This window comes from Impatiens glandulifera, chromosome 1 (genome assembly GCF_907164915.1).
Source record: "Impatiens glandulifera chromosome 1, dImpGla2.1, whole genome shotgun sequence".
NCBI classification, from domain to species: Eukaryota; Viridiplantae; Streptophyta; class Magnoliopsida; order Ericales; family Balsaminaceae; genus Impatiens; species Impatiens glandulifera.
Window position 1 is genome coordinate 67,540,033 of NC_061862.1, and position 22,340 is coordinate 67,562,372.

The 22,340-nt window shown below is 32.5% G+C and overlaps 1 protein-coding gene, 1 long non-coding RNA gene and 1 other non-coding gene across 4 annotated transcripts; all 3 read right to left on the reverse strand.

The window, feature by feature from the left end:
* Positions 1–1,224: 1,224 nt before the first annotated feature.
* On the reverse strand, positions 1,225–1,852 carry LOC124917313. Its single transcript, XR_007097118.1, has 3 exons — positions 1,792–1,852; positions 1,601–1,722; positions 1,225–1,525 (listed from the first exon to the last, which is right to left on the reverse strand). It is a non-coding gene; the product is annotated as an uncharacterized LOC124917313 (long non-coding RNA).
* A 125-nt stretch (positions 1,853–1,977) lies between these two features.
* On the reverse strand, positions 1,978–7,120 carry LOC124922691. Of its 2 annotated transcripts, none has more exons than XM_047463408.1 (2): positions 6,944–7,120; positions 1,978–2,482 (listed from the first exon to the last, which is right to left on the reverse strand). In XM_047463408.1, the coding sequence occupies exons 1-2, from the start codon at positions 7,105–7,107 to the stop codon at positions 2,368–2,370; spliced, it is 279 nt and encodes a 92-aa protein (XP_047319364.1). In that variant the 5' UTR covers positions 7,108–7,120; the 3' UTR covers positions 1,978–2,367. The 2 variants fall into 2 exon arrangements, with proteins under 2 accessions (XP_047319364.1, XP_047319363.1); XM_047463407.1 differs by lacking the exon at positions 1,978–2,482 and adding an exon at positions 5,577–5,929.
* Positions 7,121–14,422: 7,302 nt separating this feature from the next.
* On the reverse strand, positions 14,423–14,490 carry TRNAF-GAA. The gene has a single exon. It is a non-coding gene; the product is annotated as a tRNA-Phe (tRNA).
* Between the last annotated feature and the right edge of the window lie 7,850 nt (positions 14,491–22,340).

A 22,340-nucleotide genomic window follows, 5' to 3' on the forward strand; every position in this document is an offset into this window, starting at 1 on the left:
AAATAATAGTTTATAATAATTTTTAGGTATAATGTAGCTCAAGTTTGGTAGTGTTTTAAGGGGAAAATTAGAGTTTCAATTCTTACTAATAAAGTCTGAAATTAAAGTTGTGAAACAATGGAGAATGTGACTTTTTATATCTTCGTAAATTAAAAAAGAAATTAATAATAATATTAATAACTTTTTGAAGTACAAAAGATTTTGTAACAACATATAGACCTCTTCAATTTGATTCTTTTTCACACACAACGTTACATGAACCTGATATCTTTATATTTAAAATATTATTTTTTATTAATATTAGACCTAAAAATATCTTTTACCTCTTCAGAAGTTGATTGACGGTATTCACTAGTAAAAATGAGGTTTTTATCGAAATTTTTTATGTCGGTAAGGACCCTAAATATGTCGGTAATACACATTTACCGACAAGTGCTGAAACTGTCGGCATCTGTCGGTAGAGCTCTTGTCAGTAAAGATATTGAAATCTTAGTCGACTAAATTTATAAACTTTCGGTATAGGCTTTACCGAAAGATGTATACATATCTTTCAGTAAATCATTTTCTGATAGATATGATTAGATCTATCGGCATAAACTATATAATGACATTTTAGCATATATTGTATTTCTTCTAATTAGGCTGATAATAGTTTGAATATGTAAAAGCCGAATAGGCTATTTAATCTTTATTTAGGGTAAATACCAAAAGATTTCAACAAATCTTTTGAAAAATCCTCTACCGAAAGATATGTTAAATACCGAAAGATTTCAAAACTTTTACCGAAAGATTTCAATAAATCTTTCTGAAAAGTGTACTTAGGGGAAATACCGAAAGTTTTGTTGAAATATTTAGGCAAAGGGGAATATCGAAAGCTTTAAAAAAAATTCGGTATAGGCTTTACTTAAAGATTTATTTAAAACTATCGAAATAGTGTAACTATGAATACCGATATATTTCATCAAATTTTTTAGTATTTCTCCTTTACAAAAATTTAATATTCTATTTATTTTTTACATAACCTTAATATGTTATTAGTCAAACCAAAAGAATACAATAAGCAAAAAAATCATTACATTCCAAAATTCTCAATCAATACGTATTACAAACACATAAACTAATCCAAAATGTATTTACTCCAAACACGATAAAGTAATCCAAAAAGTACATAATTAAATAAAAAAACATATACTAAAATGTACTAACACGGGGTGATGGTTGATTTTGTAACTGTGCTAATATAAATGCAATTTTTCGTCTAGTTCCGCTAATTCTACTTGTATTCTCTCATTGTTAATTTGAACTACCTCTTCTTGACCCGCATCTAGAGTCGTTGGTTCTCCTCCATTAGCGACCCTCCACGTTGTGAATTGTTGTCCCTCCGTCGATCCCTATGAAAACACGATGGTCACACGCCTGACCCCATACCCATCACCGTCCTGTATTGTTGGGCCCCGAACACTCTCACGGTTACATTGAGGTCGGACATACCGGAAGTGTCATTAATCACTTGCTCCATCTTCGTCTGCACATTTTAAAGTTTCATTGTATAGGCTATATATATAGTTCTATTAATTTTTTAATTAAACTATTTATTAACTTATTATCTTCTCTGGTGACAATTGGTTTGGCGTTGGGGTCGAGTTGTCTTTGGTGACTCACAGAGTTTGACTCATTCTAAACCTCTCTATAATAGTCGGTGGACGTCCGAGTTTTAGCCTCCTGTTCAAATAAATTGTTCATCAGTAAATTAGTTACATTATTTATAGTAAGTTTAATTGAATAATGTACATATCAATTCTTCTTCTACTCTTGAAAATGGTTTACTGCTTGTATGGTGTGAAAACCTCACTTGTCTTCGGTTGCCAATATTGATCGAGCTCTTTTTTTCCATTTAAAATAAAATTGAAGTTAGAACTAGTGTCGTTGGTACATATTTCTATTTTCAAAATTGTACGTATCTTGAAGGTCTTGGTGAAGTAGTGGTGTTTATAGAGGAACTCCTAATATGTTGAATCATAGGGTGGTGGGGGATGTGCAAGTACATCTGTCTCATCTCCGTTATGAATCCGCACGTAATCCCGACTCATTGGAGCGCTATCTATCACATATTTGTTTGGCGTGTGCCATCTCGATCTCTTTGTACGTGTCTATAGGGGTATATGTTCTCTCGAATGGATCTTGAAAAATAAAACCAACAAATGTTATAAGACTTCATTTGAATGTTAATTACACTAGGTAATTTAATCACGCCATAGTGAATCTAGTTGATCGGTACTCAAAACCCTCCACTTTAGATAGCGATGCGAGATGAGTGTGGAGTCCCGCACCATCGATCCCACATGCCTATACCACATACGCATAGCATCACCATCTGACCTCCCATCCACGTCTTCGAAGCTCAATGGCACCCTCGATTCCTGTGGCCTTTTTGCAAGCTTGATATTCTTGTTGCGACATCGTCTCCGCATGGAGGAAGAACCTACAAAAATAACAAATTAATATTATTAGGTAAAAATTTAATATAAACAATAAATATTAGTAAAAAAAGTTATCGGTGCCAGTAGTGTTCAGAGTGGACTAGTTATGTTGATCCTCATGCTACTCCTACTACTGCTCATGCTTAGTCTCAATTTCCTGATCCTCCTGCTCTTACTCAGCCTCCGGATATGTACTCTCAATGAAATCCTCAGGCTCATCTTCATGTGAATAGTGGTTTAGTATGAAAGAATATATTGTGACCGGATTAAACACACAGTCCCCTGAAGACAGCACCCGGTCCCTTGAAGGCACCCTAAAGACCACCTCGGGTCATAAGGTCAGCTACCTGTAACATCAACTCCCTAAATGTATTGATGAGTTTTCTTGGAGACATGGTACATGTTAACAAAGTTAGTACTAGCATATTTATTAGTATTGAATAAATAGGAGATGAAGTTTAAGGTAAACACTAAATTATATCTTAACTAGATATTTGTAAAACGTGGATTTATTTGTGTCACAATCTTCCAACCGGGTTGGATTCCATATCAGGGCAGTAAAATATTTATTTTGCTTGATTCGCCAAAATATAAGCTTTTTGACTTTTAAAATATAGTTGACATTTATACTTTTGAAGTCATATTTATCCACTTTCACTCTATGTTCCCCGGAATGTGCATCAAACTACTTACACTTGAAGAGGACAACCCATCTGTGAGAAAAATATTGTACTTAGATTATGTCCGTTAAAATTATGTAGTATGACAGAGTATCCGATCCATTATTTCTTACAACAATAACTCCGTTGTTTTGAGTGGTCAGACCTTCGTTGTGTTTTTTTGTACATAATTTGTATTTGTTTATTTTACACTAAACAAAACTACATGAGTACATAGTTGGACCGGAGCCTAAGATCTTAAGGTCTCTTGATATATCGATATCGTATGTTAATTGGGCGACCTACATGAGTACAAATTTTCGTTTAATTGTAGAATCAAGTTAAAGTTATCAGATATGCATGATTCTGGTATTTACTCACTCTTTGCTTAAAATAGCTAGCATACGTTGGGGGAATTTTTCCACGGGACTCCATGTTATTGCAATCCTACACATACTCGTTGCACATGTGTTCAATATGAAATTATTAAATCATATCTTTAATGCTAATAATTCATACTAACATAGCAATACAACATCATACGTGTAAAATGGTTCTACTTTAGGGCAATTTTTCAAGATGTATGAATGATCCTTATCTCGATCGCAATAATCCAAGTTGTATATTATTCTTTTGGATAGTTCTTCCAACGATGAAAATATTGAGAGGCCTTGGATTGAACTTTGTGTGCATTCAAGAGCTTTCTCCAAGTACTTGTCACATATACTAATTCTTTCATTCACAAGATATGTCTCTCTTATTGAGCCTTCTGGGTAATTTTTATTCCGTAAATATCTTTTTATTGTATACATGTATTGTTCTATCGGATACATCAATCGAAACTGGATAAGACCCCCCAAGTATAGCCTCGAGTGACAAGTGTACCAGGAGATGTATCAAGATGTCAAACAACGATAATGGGAAATCATTTCCAATTTGCATAGTGTCGTTACAATATTCAAGTACGATTGTTCTAGGTCTGATTCACCCAACACTTTGGAACACAACAAACGAAAAAAATCGGGACAAATTTATTATAACATCATACACAGAATCTGGAAGCAATACACGGGTCGCTAGAGGAATAAAGTATTCTAATAAAATGTGACAATCATGACTTTTCAATCTTGTAATCTTCTTCTCTTGCAAAAATCATCAGGCAACTTAAGATCCTTCAAGAATTACAAAGACGTTGTTTATTCTCAAAGGACAAAGTGAAAGGGGCTTCTAGATAATAAATTACTCTTCCGACATTTACATGATGTAACCATTGCTTTATGTTCAAAAGTTGTAAATCTTTCCAGTCATTAGGAACATCCTTAGTCTTCTTTTTCACATTCATCATTGTTTCCAACACGTTATCACAAATATTTTTCTCACAATGCATCACATCCAAATTATGTCTCAATAATAGCGATTTCCAATAAAACAAGTTTGTTCCAATTGTCTTCCCGTATTTTATCATATATCTTGGTTTTCTTCCTCTATCCATAGTCAGAACTATGTCTTCCAGGTCTCGTGATTGCTCGTAAATATTTTTCCCCGTTAACATTTTTGAGGACTCTCTATAATCTATTCGAACATCAAACGATTCTTTGTCCCTTCTGTATTTATGGTATTGTGGAAGTAAGAGTTTGTGACTCATGTAACATTATTTCTACCCATTAACCAATCGAAGATATATAGTGTCATGGTTACAACAAGGACAAGCGAGTTTTCCTTTTATACTCCACCCAGACAAGTTCGCATATGCTGGTAAGTCATTAATGGTCCATAACAATGTTGATCGAATGTTAAATGATTGTGAGGTGTGTGCATCAAATGTTCTCACACCAATATTCCACAATTCAGACAACTCTTCGATCAATGGTTGGAGAAATATGTCGATTGCATCTCACAGACTCTTTGGGCCTGGATTAATATAGATAGAAAGAAATTGCTAGAATCCATGAAAAGAGTGAGTGACATGTTATAAGGAATTAAAATAACCAGCCAAATATTGTATGAATTTTTCCCATTTGCAAAGGCTTGAAACTCATCGCTTGATAAACCAAGTCTCACGCTACGGGAGTCCGACGCAAAGGCCTTATACCTCTCATCAAACGTTTTCCAAGTGTATGAATCAGCCAGATGTCTCTACATATCACCTTTAACTCTTACTTCCTTGTGTCATCTCATCAATGGAGCGGTCTTAGAGCACATGTATAGCCTCAACAGTCTTGGTATTAGAAGAAAATATTTTACCACCATAGTGGGCATAAATTTTCCATTTTTCTTCTTCTGAACTGCTCATTTGTTTGGTCGACTTTCAATCTAAAAAGGTCACAAACTCTACAAGACTCCAATTTTTTGTCGTTTTTCCAAAATAGTATACAATTGCTCTTACATGCATCTATCTTCTCATACTTAATCCCAATATTTGTAATGAAATTCTTACATTCGTAGTATGGGTTTAGCAATTGAGCATTCATCGGTAATATGTCATCTTTAAGTAGACTCAACAACATATCGAACGAAGCGTTTGTCCATTGACCGGCATTCTTTATGTGAAGGAGTTTCAATCGTGCTGATGATTTTGTTATTCGTGCACCTTCATATAAAGGTCGTTTAGAATCATCCAGCAATTTATAGAATCTCTACGCATTCTCGACTAGTTCATGGTTGTTCGAACCATCATTAACGTTGAAGAACATATCGTGTATAAAATCTTGCATATATTGTTCTGCATTGACCGTATTATTCACGTCCGATGAAGTACTATTGACTTTCAGCACCACATCATCTAAGTCACTGTCATGATCACCATTATCATCATCATTGTCATCATCATGATCATAAATCACGTCAATAATACTCCTCTTTTCTCTATGAAAATACTAGAATTCATAATTCAAATTTATTCCATAAACGATGAGGTGAATTTTAACATCGACTATATCCATAAAATTCGTGTCAAGCATTTCATGCAAGGACATTTCACTTTATGCCGTCATGTACTACTCACTGTAAATCTAGAAAGTGGTCAACTACTTCCTCATATTTTGGATGATCTCGACATAAGCTCATCCAAGTTTTGTCGGGTACTTCCATCATTCTAATAATATGGAAAAAAAACATAACTTTAAGAATTTGTTTGTTCTTCCTAATTTATTATTATAGCTAGACATTAACCCTAATGGAATAGATAGATATTGAAGAACTCCAAAATGAGATTTAGGACAATGGAGAAATAATTTAGGACTGATGTCTCAAAACTAAAGGAAGAACATCCTCTTTATAGGTTTAAGTTGAAAGGGATTTTATCCTTACTTAAGAAAAACATTCCAAAATTTAGAATCACATAATTAACATTTCCTCACAAAATTTATCAAAAGGCTTAACAATCACCTAACATTTCCTCACAAAATAACAGCAATAACATTAAAATCAAGCCCAACAACTAAATCAAACCATCAATTTCAGCCTAAAATTCAGATTTTGACAAACATTCACATGGATATAGTTAAACCCTAGATTTTGACAAACTTCACAGTATTTCAGCCTAAAATTCATCAATTCACGGAGTTCTAAAATGACAGAAACTAACCCTAAGTTCTATAATGACAGAAAATACATCAATTCACCGATTTCATTTTCAACAATATCAAATATAAATTAAACTAACCTACAATTCACCAATTTCAGCAATATCAAATATAAACTAATTTTAGAAAATACATCAATTCGATCACCAATTTCATTTCAAGCAATAGAAATATCAATTAAACTAACCCTAAGTTTATTGTGAGGAAGGAGAAGACATACCAGGAAGAGTTCGCGACTGAAGGAGAACAGCGGCGTAGATTTGCGGTTGGAGGAGAACGGTGTCGACGGGTAGATCTGCGGCTGAGGAGAACAATAGCTAGAGAAGAACGACGACTAGAGGAGATAGGCGGTTGGAGGAAATCGGCGAGGGGAGGTTTCGGCATAGAGAAGAAAGACAAAAAGCGTAGGGTTTTTTTTTCCAAAATCCCGATTTAAAGGGTCAATACCCAAAGATATAGCAATTCTTTCAGTATTACCTTTTAACTAACGGTCTACAGATTTACCCATTTTTATCGACTTTGGTTTTATTCGCCCAAAAATTCTCTAAGTGTTGGGAAGAGACCAATACCGAAATATTTATATTTAAGCTGATTATATTTCATCCTTAAAACTAAACACAATCCTATATACTTAAAAATTAAACACAATACCCACACATCCTCATATTCAAACACAATCCATACACAAATTCTCATTATAATCAAACACAAACTTTATACTTATAGATTCTATCACAATCCCTCTACTTAGAAATTAATATACTTAGATAATTAAACAAGATCCATATACGTAGAAACTAAAACACCACTTAAAAAAAGGGGGGAAATAAGTGAAGAAGGTCATTATCGAGAGATTTGGAGGCCAATACCGAAATATTTATATTTAAGCTGATTATATTTCATCCTTAAAACTAAACACAATCCTATATACTTAAAAATTAAACACAATACCCGCACATCCTCACATTGAAACACAATCCATACACAAATTCTCATTATAATCAAACACAAACTTTATACTTATAGATTCCATCGCAATCCCTATACTTGGAAAGTAATATACTTAGATAATTAAACAAGATCCATATACGTAGAAATTAAAACACCACTTAGAAAAGGGGGAAATAAGTGAAGAAGTCCATTATCGAGAGATTTGGAGATAATCTTTCGATATTTTATAAAAAAATCTACAGACTTACCCATTTATTTCGGATTTGGCCTTAATTACCCAGAATTATCAGAGTGCAAGAAAGTGGCCAATACTGAAAAATTCGGTTAATTCTTTCGACTTTTACCTACAAATACCGAAAGATATTATTTAAATCTTTTGGTATTTGACCCTTCAAATTTAATAATTAATTGGATTTAAGCCTGATTTTATTTTATCCTTAAGAAACTAAACACAAATCTATACTTAAAAATTTAACACAACACCTACACAAACCATACACACACATTGTAATAATCAAACACATACCTTTATGCATCCTTATATAATCAAACACAAACCTTACATGTAAAATCAATCACAATCCATATACTTAGATATTGACACACAATTAACATGATTAGATAATTAAACAAGATCCATATACTTAGAAACCAAAACACCACATAGAAAATGGGTAAGAAATTAGTGAAGAAGGTCATTATCGAAAGATATGGAGTAAATATTTTGGTATTTAGAGGTATAGCTGAAAGATTTACCCATTTTTTTGGTCTTGGCCTTAATTACCAAGAAATTCCCAAAGTGCATGGAAGTGGCCATTAACGAAAGATTTGGTTAATTTTTTCGGCTTTGCCTCTAAATACCGAAAGTTGTGATTTCAATTTTTCGCTATTTGACCCTTCAAAATTAATAATTAATCAGATTTAAGCATGATTATATTTTATTCTTGAGAAAATAAATACAAACCTATACTTAGAAATTTAACACAACACGTACACATACAAACACAAACCATACACACATTCTAATTATAATTCAACACAAATATTTATACATCCTTATATAATCAAATACAAACTTATACTTGTAAATTCAATCACAATCCATATACTTGGATATTGACACACAATTGATATGCTTAGATAATTAAACAATATTCATATACTTAAAACCAAAATACCACTCAGAAAAGGGAAAAGAAATTAGTGAAGAAGACCATTACCGAGAGATTTGTAGATAATCTTTTGGTATTTTGTGCCAAAACCGACAGATTTACCCATTTCTTACCCAAAAATTCTCAAAGTGTTGGGAAGTGGCCAAAACCGATAGATATGGCCAATTCTTTCGGCAATACCTTCAAATACCGAAAGATTTGATTCAAATCTCTTGGTATTTAATCCCATCAAATTTAATAATTAATATGATTTAAGCCTAATTATATTTTATCTCTAAGAAACTAAACACAATGTCTTATACTTAAAAATGAAACACAACACCAACACAAACCATACACACACATTCTAATTATAATCAAACACAAAACTTTATACATCCTTATATAATCAAACACAACTTATATTTGTAAATTCAATCACAATTCATATATACTTGGATATTGACACACAATTGATATGCTTAGATAATTAAACAAGATCCATATATTTAAAAACCAAAACACCATATAGAAAAGGGAAAAAAATTAGTGAAGAAGGTCATTACCGAAAAAGATATTGATAATCTTTATGTATTTAGAGGTAAAGGAGACATATTTAGTCTACATCTTTTGGCATATATCCCATCCAGAAAACTCAACACTTAAATTTTTTCGTTATTTTTTGGAAGAGACCAAAAATGACTGTTTTAGACTAAATCTTTCAACATATCCCTTCTAAAAAAACCAAGCACTTAGAAAAAAAATATGTTTTTTGGAAGGGCCAATGACAAAAATAAAACCCTCAAAGATTACATCTTTCGGCATATCCCCTCAAAAAAAACCTTACACTTATAAAAAAAAAATTGTTTTTGGAAAGGCCAAAACTGTCAGATTTGGACTAAATCTTTCGGCATATCCCTTCGAGAAAAACCCCAACACTTAGCATTTTTTTGGAAGGGACAAAGCCGAAAGATATAGACTAAATCTTTCGGCATTTCCCCTTAAAAAAACATTTTTTTGAAGATCTAAAGTCGATAGGTATAGACTAGATCTGTCGACTTTTCATGACAATGCCAACAGATTTGTGGAGCATGTCAGTATGTGCTCTCATTAACGATAAATTTCTTCATTTCGACATTTTTACCGAAAGATTTATATATCTATCAAAAAAATATTTGGGTAAAACTCTTTTTTACTAGTAATTTCAATACTAAACAAAGAAAACATACCCGCACAAAAAAAAATAAAAATAAAAAAAACATAGTTAATAAACTTATTGTTGGATTTCTTTTTTTAATTATATTTTATATATCATTTCAGGGATAAAATTTGTAAGTTTCATTTAAATTCTTTTGATCCTTGCACAACGCGATGGTACTCTGCAAATAATAATTGTTTTGATATTTTAACAATTTATAAGGTTAAATGATTGAATGAAAAATTAAAAATTTAAAATTGTTGTTATTTTTTAGTTATGTTGAAAATTGTAGATATTATTTATAAACTATAAAATGAGATTTTGGCCTAGATATAATAGACTACAACTAACACGTATTAATATAACCTTTTTTTATTCTGGATGAAATTGATTGATTATATGATATGATGTGTTAAATCTTAATTTTTTTTATTCATGAACTATAGGGGAAATTTGATCAAATGACCCTCAAAAAGGGTCATTCCCAAAAATAACCTTAAAATTTTCAATTTTTATATTTAATCATTTTTTAAAAATTTGGACACTTTTATCCTTACTAACATTTTTTTTCTTTTTTCTTCCTCTTCCTTTTTCTTTTCCCCCCATTTCACATTTTCCTTTCTCTCTTCCCCCGCGACCCACTCTCTCCTCGACGATCGTTGACTCCCCAGACTACCCGACGATCGCCAAGCCGGACGCTTCCCACTCGAGCCTGATTACCCGACGATCGCCAAGCCCCCGCAAGCCCGTCTCCCCAACATTCGCCCATCGCATTCAGGTTAGTTCGACTGCTCCTCCCTCTCTTTGCATGTTGAGTAGGGTTTTAGGGTTTAGGTTTTAGGCTTTAGTGAGTTCTATAGTTTTAGTTTGAAATGTTGTGAGATCTGAGAAATGTATAGTTTTTGCATATTCTGAATGATTTGTGAATATTTTCCGGTGGTAAGCAGTTGAGTGGGTCGTGGGGTGGGGCGTGGAGCGTGGGCTTGGGCGTGGGAGTGGGTGTGGGCTTGGGCTTGGGCGTGGAGTGCGGGCTTGGGCGTGGAGCGTGGGCGTGGGCATGGGCTTGGGTTTGGGCATGGAGCGTGGGCTTGGGCGTGCGCTTGGGCGTGGAGCGTGGGCTTGGGCATGGGGGTGGGCGTGGGCGTGGGCTTGGACGTGGAGTGTGGGCGTGGGCTTGGGCTTGGGCGTGGAGCGTGGGCGTGGGCTTGGACGTGGAGCGTGGGCTTGGGCTTGGGCTTGGGTGGGGCGTGGATTCAATTGCAATTTAATTGCGTACCACGCAATATATAAAACTAATTTAATAAGTTTATTAATAAGATTGGATAGCTCAGTTGATAGAGTGTTAGACTGAAGATCTGAAGGTCAAGTGTTCAATCCACCTTCACTGCAAAAGTTTTTTTTTCTATTGGAAATTTAAAATTGAGTGATAATTATTCTTTCAAAAGGGTTGTGTGTGCAATTTTTCTTGGGCCAATACTCTAGAATTGTTTACGCTCATACTTATTTCGATAATATTGTGGCTCATGGTGGTTGGGATGATTGGGACCACATCAGTAACAAGAACAAGTATGCATCTTTAATATACAAATCTTAAAAGTTCATGTACTTTTGATGCATACTATATTAATTGTTGAATTTTCTATATAGGACTGCCTTTTTCGGGGTGTACAAGTGTTATGGGTTTGGGGCGAAAGCGTTCTGTGGAGTGTCTTTGGGCTAGAGAATCGGACTATGAATTGGCTCATCCATTTCTGGCCAAGAGCTTTGTCAATGGAAGGCACTGGATTGCACCTTTAGATGCTTAATACAGCAAATAATTAATTCAATTTCATTATTTATTGTGTAGTCATTTATTTGTTTCATTGATTTTTTCATAGATGTTAAATTAGTATAAATAGAAATGAATGGTGTTTGTGTGACTTATAAAAATTACATTATAATCTTCTCAACAATAATACAAATAATGAATAAAACTGTATTTTTTTAATCTTGTTCTAATCACCTAGAGTGTTGTTTTCATCGTTCATGAATTTGTTGGATGGATTTGTTATTGTCTTTCTAGGTGTTTTACGGAGTTTTCTTCTTGAATGCAAATTGTTAGTTTCGCTGGTTAAGGATATTCTTTTTTATTAGAGTTAGTACAACTCTCGCATTAACTATTTTTATTTAAATTAGAACATTCTTAGTGAGAATCGAATTTAAAGTCATTCAAATAGAAAATTATTAAACAAGTCATTTGATAAATTTGATTCTTGGTTTTAGTGTTTTTGGGATATTCTTTATTGGCAAAAGAGCTTTAGGGACAAGGTAAAATGTCTCTAGTTTTGAAGTTTTTAACATCAATATTGAGAGGATGAATAATTAGTTTCTAAATTTCAAACCTATTTCTTCTGTCTATGTTTTGGTTAATGATGAATTTTGTTTATGTTACGCACTTGTTGTTTTCCTTTGGGCAAAAAAACAACTTATTTGTTGCTTTGTGCTCTCATTAATTTCTAAGTAAACAATCTTTATATATATACAAAAAATACAAGATTTATAAGATATAAACAAGAATTGAGATTCCTTTTCAAGAATAAGAATGTATGTATAGTATACATGATTTGCACAATCCCATCAGTGGATTCAATTTACAAATTGTTGAGAGAAAGAGACAACTGAAAAAATAAGAACCTGACTTACTTATAATCTCACCCTTCCATTACACACTGAAGGCTTTTCTCAAGTGCAGCAAATGGTACAACAAATATATTACACAACAACTAGTAATTTGTTCAAATTTCTACTTCTTAAAGCTCATTTTCTATATCCTATAAACTATTGCAGTGTCCGAATATGGCTCAAATTTCGCCTCTGCCAATATATAGCAAAAGTTCACATCAGATTGATTATCCAAGATGGAAGAAAATGCCCATAAAGAAAAAAAATAATAATAATTAAGGGGAAGGAAGAAGAGAGAAAAGAGAAAATATACATCACTTTTATCTTTCCATAAGCAATCACCAAGATGAATAAGGACAAGTTCATCGTCTTTGGTTCTGTTAGCAGTTATTACTGCTAAATTATCCTCCCAGTTATCTAGTATGTTGTTTGTATTACACTGATATCAACAGAAAGTTATATGAAAGGATAAAAGATTAGCAAAATTTTCTATAATAAACCCATGCTAAGATGGTTGAATCCTTTAAATACTTTACCACTTCAAATATTATGAATAATTCATAATCATTTAGAAGTTCAATTGACAATAATATACATTGTGAATATGTAGCAGCTGCAGAGTAAAGATTATTACCTTTGGTGATATATTTACCGAAACATGAATGCTACTGTCAGGTGAGTCTGTTGAAATCCAAATTGGGTATAACCTGAAAGAGGCAAGGAAACAAATATTATACATTTTATTTTTTGCTAAACCCAACATATATTAAGAAGGCTGAAATATATAGTTACAATAGAAAAAAAAACATGAAAAATGGGATGTTAGAAGCATCTATATCTCCAATACATAAAGATTAACTTATACCCATTTACAAAGTTCATTGGCAAGTGAAACAAACTTGCGAGAATGAAATAAAACCAATAGTAAAAGAGCTAGAAAAATGTGTCTTCACTCATTGCGAGACTGTTTTTGATTCCCAGATATATGTTAGCATATCTATCAGTTGTAAAGAATCGGTGATAATAATCTAATTGTTCAAAGCATGATTTAAATGCCAATTCAATACCCTAGACTTCTTACGTGTTTGAGAACCCATCATGCACCAAACCAAGACTCTTTGCAGATGTAATTGTTCCAATCTCATTATACATAATAATACATGAAGCAGAACGACCAATAGGGAAATTTAACATAATGAAAATTTTCAAATGTAACTGCAACTGAAGAGAATATTCCAAATCAATAATGCAGAAACATGAACAAGAATCCACAAAATCAAAATCTCAGCAAAAAAATGTATCTGAAGCTCCAGAAGGAGAAAAAAAATATATATATATAAGAACTGTCTATGAAAGAAGGCATACATACATCTATAACACGAATCTTGAGGTAGTAGTGTCGATAAACAACACCTGCTAGTAGATAAGCTCCAAAGAGGCACAAAATTCTGAAAAGTTAAGTCATCGATGAGTCTGTATCTTAATTAGTAAATGTGCCCTGTGAAGCATGGAATTAAATTAACCTACACTGTCATTAAGGAACCAAACCAGCCCTTTATTGAAATTATCTTTGCACAACCAGATGGATGCTTTAAAGATGTAGCCTATGAGTAGAAAGCCATAAAGGATATACATAATGTTTCCATTTTCTGAGTGTTGTTAGTGAAAACCATAAGTTATCAATTAAAATTTCCAATAGGAAAAAAAACACATGACCACGCCTGACCTTCAAATATTTTGGTGAAGGTGGATTGAACACCTGACCTTCAAATCTTCAGTCTGACGCTCTACCAACTAAGCTATCCCATTTTATTAATAAGCTTATTAAATTAGGTTTACATATTGTGTGGTACGCAATTGAATTGCAATTAAATTCACGCCCCACGCCCCACGCCCCACGCCCCACCCACGCCCACGCCCAAGCCCAAGCCCAAGCCCAAGCCCAAGCCCAAGCTCCACGCCCCACCCACGCCCAAGCCCACACTCCACGCCCAAGCCCACACTCCACGCCCAAGCCCACGCTCCACGCCCACGCCCACGCCCAAGCCCACGCCCACACCCACGCACAAGCCCACACCCCACGCCCACACTCTCAACCCTCACGCCCAAGCTCTCAACCCCCACGCCCAAGCCCACACGCTCCACGCTCAACCCACCACGCCCCACGCTCAACCCCTCACGCCCCACGCTCAAGCCCCACGATCCACGCCCAAGCCTCACGATCCACGCCCAAGCCCCACGCACAACCCCCAAGCACCACCCCCACGATCCACGCCAAAACAAAACAGTAAAGCCTAACTAACTAAGCATTTCTCGGATCAAAGCATTTCAAACCATTTCAACTAAGAATTTCAACCCTAACTAAAGCCCTAAACTAAACTCAGGGAGTATTCGAACTAACCTTAATAATCGGGGCTCAGCGTCCTCCTTAATGTCTGCCTATGTCCTTATGACCCTAATACCAAGCTATTGATAACACAATAGATAATGCTCAGCGTTCTCTTACTGAAGTAGCAACAGTTGAAGCAGCTAAAGATGCCCCTCCTCGTCTGCGGGTAAATCAGAACATACAATAGATAATGCTCAAAACTCAATATCTTGGTTAATCACCCATAAACCGACATAATCCAAGTAAACCCACAAAACATAGATCAAGACAACCCGTATATGACAAAAAAAATGTATTTGTAACCAATTCATTTCAATTGAAAATAGAAGAGCGAAAGAATGCATATGAATATTGAACATATGCATATGAAAAAGAAGAGCGAAAGAATCTTACAGCCGGTGTGTGTTAAGAAGGAGGATCGATTTGGGTTGTATTCTTATTGTGTGTGTTGGAAGAAGCTATTTCCTTTGGGCTCGAGGGAGCAACGGCAGCTGGGGCTGGAGCAAAGGTCGCCGGGAAGAGAGTGGGAGAAAACGGGAAGGAAGAAACGGTCGTAGGGGGAGAAAACGGAAGGAAGAAATGGAGGGAAAAGGAAGAGGAAGAAAAAAAAAAGGTTAGTAAGGGTAAAAATGGAAAAAAAAATTAAAAATAAAAACTAAATTTAGTAAGGTTAAAAATGAGAATGACCCTGAGAGTCATTTGATCAAACTCCCCAACTATAGTGTAGATTAAATTTTCTATATTTATTATCTATTCCTTTTAAAATTCTACTAGAATTAATTATGTGTTTAACCAATTTAAATACTTATAAATTCCCTACAAAAAAATTAATATAACATTATCTTTGAACCTTTTTATAATTTCAAAGGTTAAGAGTGAATAAAATTATTAAATAAAATGCATAACATAGAAAATAATACTTTAAACTTATATTATTTATAACTTCGTCATTTCAAAATATAATTGGTGGGGGTAAGCACAAATCAATACATTTAAGACCTGCATTTGAATACTCATCGTGCACCACTACACTATACACTATACACTATACACTATACACTATACACTATACACTAAGGTAATGTGGTAATGTTGATAAGTTATAAAGAGGTATAAATTATACACTATACACTAAGGTAATGTTGATAAGTTATAAAGAGGTATAAATTATAAGTAAGTATTAAAAGGTATAAATTATATATATTATTTATGTTTGGTTAAGAGTATAAATTATATAAGTTTATTATTTTATATTTAATTGGTGACATAAAAAGTAGTAAGAAAAGTAAAAGACTATTTTATCTTTATATTTATATAAATTATTTTTAAAAAGAAATTTTGATATTACATTGACTATATCCAATTTTAGGATCATTTAGACCATCATTTTTTTATTTGATTAATTATGTTGTATATTTTATTTTAACATAAATTTATACTAGGATGATGCAAATTGTCATTTATATTTTATTTTGATTTTTAATTTATTTTATTTTAATATTTATGTAATATATTTATTTTAATGTTTATATAATTTGTTTTAATGTATCATATTTATGTTATAATGTATTAAAATAAAAATAAATTAAATACAAATTAAAAATTTTACTAAAATAAAAAATGTCAATTTAAACTTTTTGTTATTTATGAATTCGTAATTTCAGAATATAGTTATATAATGATTGAATCTGCAAAATTTGAATAATACTTTATTTAATTCAGATTTTTTTTGGTCTAGACTATTAAAGTTTTAGCACAACTAAGGATGACAATTTGAAACTGCCCCGCGAAAATCGAACCGAATTGTCCCGTTTAGGACGATTTTTTCTCGAAACCGAACAAGGATGGGGCGTGGATGGTATTTGTGTCCCCCGCCCCGACCCGCCCCGATTTCACCCCGTTTTCACCCCGATTCTGCCCCGAATACCATAAATCTAATTAAATATATTAAATCATCAATATATTTATTTATTTACTATATTTTATAAGAGTATTAAAATTATTTTTTTATAATAATATAAAATTTTAATATATTATCATATATATTATATTAAAAAATTCGTTTATATAATTTTATTGTATAATTTTTATTTACTTTTTTAAATAAAAATTATTAACGGTGTCCCGCGGGATTCCCCGAAACCGAAAAAAACCGAACGGGGCGGGGATGGTATTAAAAAAATCCCTGAAATTAAAATGGGGCGGGGATGATAATTGCATTCCCCGCCCGAACCGCCCCATTGTCATCCCTAAGCACAACTCAACCGCAACCTCACGAAATGACACATAAATTATTTATAAATATATTAATTTTAAATATTAAAATATTTATAAAAAAATGCATGTTATAACTTCTAATAACTAAATAATAGACCATCTAGTCAAATTTAGGATCCTTATATTCACACTATTTATTTTATAATTTATCTGACTAAATTATTAAAAATTTGTACAATTACTTTTATTATAAATATATAATATATAGGATATACATATTGACGTTTTTATTTTGTTTTAGCCTATTTTATTTTAATATTTATGTCATATATTTTATTTTAATATTTATATAATATATTTTTGTTTTAATATATAATATTTAATTTATAATATATTAAAATTATATAAATTATATAAAAAAATTAAATTAAATATATTACATGACAATTTGAATTTTTATTACAGGTAACTTTATAATTTCATATATTATAGCTATATAAGAGTCTGGTTAACCTACTTTACATAATTACGACACGAATTTTAATAGTCATATTTAACTCAGATTTTACTACAAGTACGACTCGACACAAATTAAGACACAAAATGATATATAATTATACGTTGAAGTTTAAAAAATATATATTTATAAAATTAAAGTTGTGATGTTATAATGACTAAATATGGATCTTCTATCCAAATTTAGAATCATTCTAAACACTATATTTATTTTTTATTTTAATTTAATAAATTATTAAAATTTTATACAATTATTTATAACATAAATATATACTAGGATGATGTAAATTGTTATTTGTATTTATTTTGTTTATTATTTAATGTTTTTTATTTTAATATTTATATTAAAATAAAATAATATTAAAAATTAAAATAAAATAATTACATGAAAAACTGAGAAGGCAAACTTTTATTAGTATATTTATATAATAGGTCGATCGGGTCCACATTGTTGCAAATTTGGATGTTCAACCTGCGTAAGGGCATTTGTACCAGCTTTCCTATTTTGTATCCCTAAAAATAATATAAAATAATAATATCCCTATTTTAGAGAATCAAAATATAAATTATTTTACATTAGCTTCCTTATCCTTATCCATATATCATTTAAATATTCATTAAAACAACCAACTTTTCAACCACCTCAACCACTTAATTACTTATTCATATATATTTAAATATTCATGAAAGAGAAAATATATTATAATAACTTCCGAACCTGAAAAAAAAATAAAGAAAGTTGGTTAATAACAGCATAACGTCTCTATCGAGGAGACTGAAAAATGTAATAAATCTGGATAAATATTAATGATATTAAATTCTAAATAGAATCAATCAATAATAATACTAATGAACTTTATTGGGAAAGAAATATGTAATAATAATACGGACCAGGGATAAATGATAGAATTTGGAGAAATGAATGATATGTCCTGGAAAAAGAAGAAATATAAGAAAAAAATATAAAAAATTATTTATTTATTCAGTTAGTCAGATTAAATTACATTATTTTCTTTTACATTCTTTTTCCGAATTCTCTCGAAATATATATATATATATATATATATATATATATATATATATATATATATATATATAAAAGAAACTCATTTGTTAAACTTACAAAATGTTAAAGCTTTTTTCTTACACCCACAAACTGGACCTAAAACAATACAGGATAATATTAGAACATTGTCTTCTACTAAAACAAAACAATCGAACTTGCCTTCCTGCCTTATAAGACTCCATGGTTTTCATAAGAGAACTAAGTTCATGTCCATATACTCTAAGATGAAATATGCACATAAAAGAAGAACTTTTTGTTAGGAGTAAAGCGGAATAATCACCACACTTGTGGTAATAAATTATTCCTCACTTAATTAATCTTTAAAAGCGATAAACAACAAACATAAAAGGAAATATAAATGAAACAAGAACATCAAGAATTTAACGTGGAAAACCTTCTCAAATCAATGAGTAAAAATCACAGGACTTTTGTCCAAAAGAAGCTTCACTATAATCAAATGTTAAACACGAAACAAATGAATGTAATAATGAATGTAATAGTTAAACAAAAAAGAGATCTCACTATCTCTCTACAAGTGTATGCTAGATGACTTTCAGATGTGATTTGATAAGGTCAAATCACATCTGAAAGTCATCTAGCATACACTTGTAGCTCAAGAGAACGAGGATAGCTCAAGAGTCTTTTTCAATAAGACAATCATGCCCCTATTTAACACAAAAGGATTCTTGAGCTTCTGGACTTCTGGGTTTCTAGACTTCTTGGATTCTGAACTTCTGGATTTTTTATTACATAGTGGAGAGCCCAAACAAATAACCCAATAAACTCCCTCGTCACAACTATGGAAGGGTTGTTGTCAAACCCGCGGTTGAACAACAAAACTCGAACTTGCCTTTTCGTAGTGCTTTGGTCTGCATATCAGCGCCATTAACCTTTTGTATGCATTTTCTCTAAAACTTGCAACTCTTCATCTAGAACATCACGTATCCAATGATACGTCACATCAATGTGCTTCAATCTATAGTGAAGTGTTGAGTTTTTCGCAAGGTAAATCGTATTTTCATTATCACAAAAAACATGTATTTATCCTACACAAAACCAAGCTCAGATAATAATTTCTTAACCCAAATTAATTCTTTACTAGCTTTAGTTGCTGCAATAAGTTTAGCTTACTTGACAACGCAAAACATTATTGAAGTCTGGATTGCCAAGCAATAACTCTCCCTGCAAAATTAATCAAATAACTATAAGTACTATATTTTCTCGAATCAACATCACATGTCATATCATAGTTGGTATAACCAACTAAATTCGGACTCTCATTTCCAAGTAAAAGTCTCAAACTTGATGTACCTCGAAGATATCTAAATATCCATTTTGACAGCTTCCCAATGTTATTTTCCTGGATTGGAAAGGAACCTACTCACAATGCTAACGACATGAGCAATATGTGGTCTTGTGCTAACCATGGCATACATAAAACTTCCAACAACAGAACCATAAGGAATATTCTTCATATCTTCTTTCTCATCATCGTTTGAAGGACAAAGTTCAGAGCTCAATTTAAAATGTGCTGCAAGAAGTGTGGAAACACTATTGACTTTCTCCATATTGAATCTCTGCAACACTTTTTTAATATATCGTTCATGAGACAACCATAATTTCGTTGTCTTTCTATCACTAATAATTATAATTCTAAGAATCTGATTCGCTGGTCCAAGATCCTTCATCGCAAAGGACTCCCCTAAGTGTTGTGTAAATATATTAATTCTCACAGCACTTTGACCAACAATAAGCATGTCATTAACATAAAATAATAGAATAATAAAGTCATTAAGAGAGAATTTTTATACAAACACATAATGGACGGAAGTTGTCTTCTTATAGCCGTGTTCCTTCATGAACAACTCAAACTTCTTGTACCATTGCCGAGGAGCTTATTTCAAGTCATACAAGTTTTTCTTCAATCAGCAACCATAATTCTCTTTACCCTTGACCTTAATCCCATCAAGTTGAGTCATGTAAATCTTTTCTTCTAATTCACCGTAAAAAAAAAGTCGTCTTCACGTCCATTTGTTTAACTTCCAAATCAAGACTAGCTGCCAAACTCAAGACAACTCTAATTGAAGTCATTTTAACAACAGGAAAAAATATTTCATCCAAATCAATACCCTTTCTTTGAATAAACCCTTTGACAACCAAACGAGCTTTATGTCGTGGAGCTGAAGTATGTTCATTTTGTTTTAGTCTGTACACCCACTTATTTTTCAAAGATTTCTTTCCTTTTGGTACTTCTACCACCTCAAATGTATGATTGTCATGTAAGGTTTCATCTCATCTTTCATAGCATCAACCCATTCTTCGCTATCTTTAGCCTCTTCATATGACTCTAGATTCTCCCATCTGACACCAACGTATATTCATTAGGAGAATATATAGTTGAAGGATGTCGATCTCTCATAGATCGTCTAAGTGGAATTGTAGGTAATTCACCTTGCTCGCTACTATCATTCTCCATGTGAACATCATGTTCACCCTCAGCATATAATGAACTTTATCTAAATTTATCGACTCACATTTTCCCTTCAACTCATCTTCTTTATCTTGATCACTTCTCCTAGTAGTCTCATCTTCAAAGAAGATAACGTCATGACTTCTGACAAGCTTCTTTGTAACTAGATCATACATTTTGTAGCCGAACTTATCTTGGCCATATCCCAAGAATATGCACTCACGGATCTTCACATCCAACTTTAATCTTTCATCCTTTGGAATGTGAACAAAGAACCTGCAACCAAATACTCATAAGTGATCATAAGAAACATGTTTATTTGTCCATACCTTATTTGGAACTTCATCGTTGAAAACAATTGTAGGAATTGGATTAATAAGATGTATCATCGTGTGCAATGCTTCACCCAAAAACATTGAGGACAACTTTGTTTCTGAAAGCAAACATCTAATACTCTCAACAATTGTCTTGTTCATCATTTCTACAAGGTCATTCAACTTAGGAGTCTTTGGAGGTGTCTTCTGGTGCCTGATCCCATATTGTTTATAGTATACATCGAATGGACCACAATATTCACCACCATTATCACTACGAATGCAATTCATCTTCTTTTCAGTCTCTCTTTCAACAAGAGCATGAAATTCCTTGAACTTGTTTAAAACTTCATTTTTTGTTTTTAAAACATAGATCCAAAGCTTCCTGGAATGATCATCAATAAACGTTACAAAGTAAAGAGCACCATTATTAGTTCGTACCTTTAAAGGTCCACAAACGTCTGAATGCACCAACTCTAAGAGATATGACTTTCTTAAGGGAGGATTATGCTTGAATGATACTCGAGTTTGCTTTCCCACAAGACAATGAGAACAATTATCCAAATTTGTCTCACTCAAACCCGGATTAGCATTTTGCTTAACTAGCAAATTCAACCCCTTTTCACTAATGTGACAAAGTCTTCGGTGACATAACTTTGAAGCTTCTTTACTTCGTATAACATT

Bases quoted from the DNA above. Each gene is read 5' to 3' on its own strand.
- LOC124922691 (XM_047463407.1), bottom strand. From the start codon at position 7,107: ATGCCGAAACCTCCCCTCGCCGATTTCCTCCAACCGCCTATCTCCTCT. The intron at 5,930-6,943 runs GTATGTCTTCTC...TGATCATGACAG, and splicing joins TCAGTCGCGAACTCTTCCTG to TGACTTAGATGATGTGGTGC.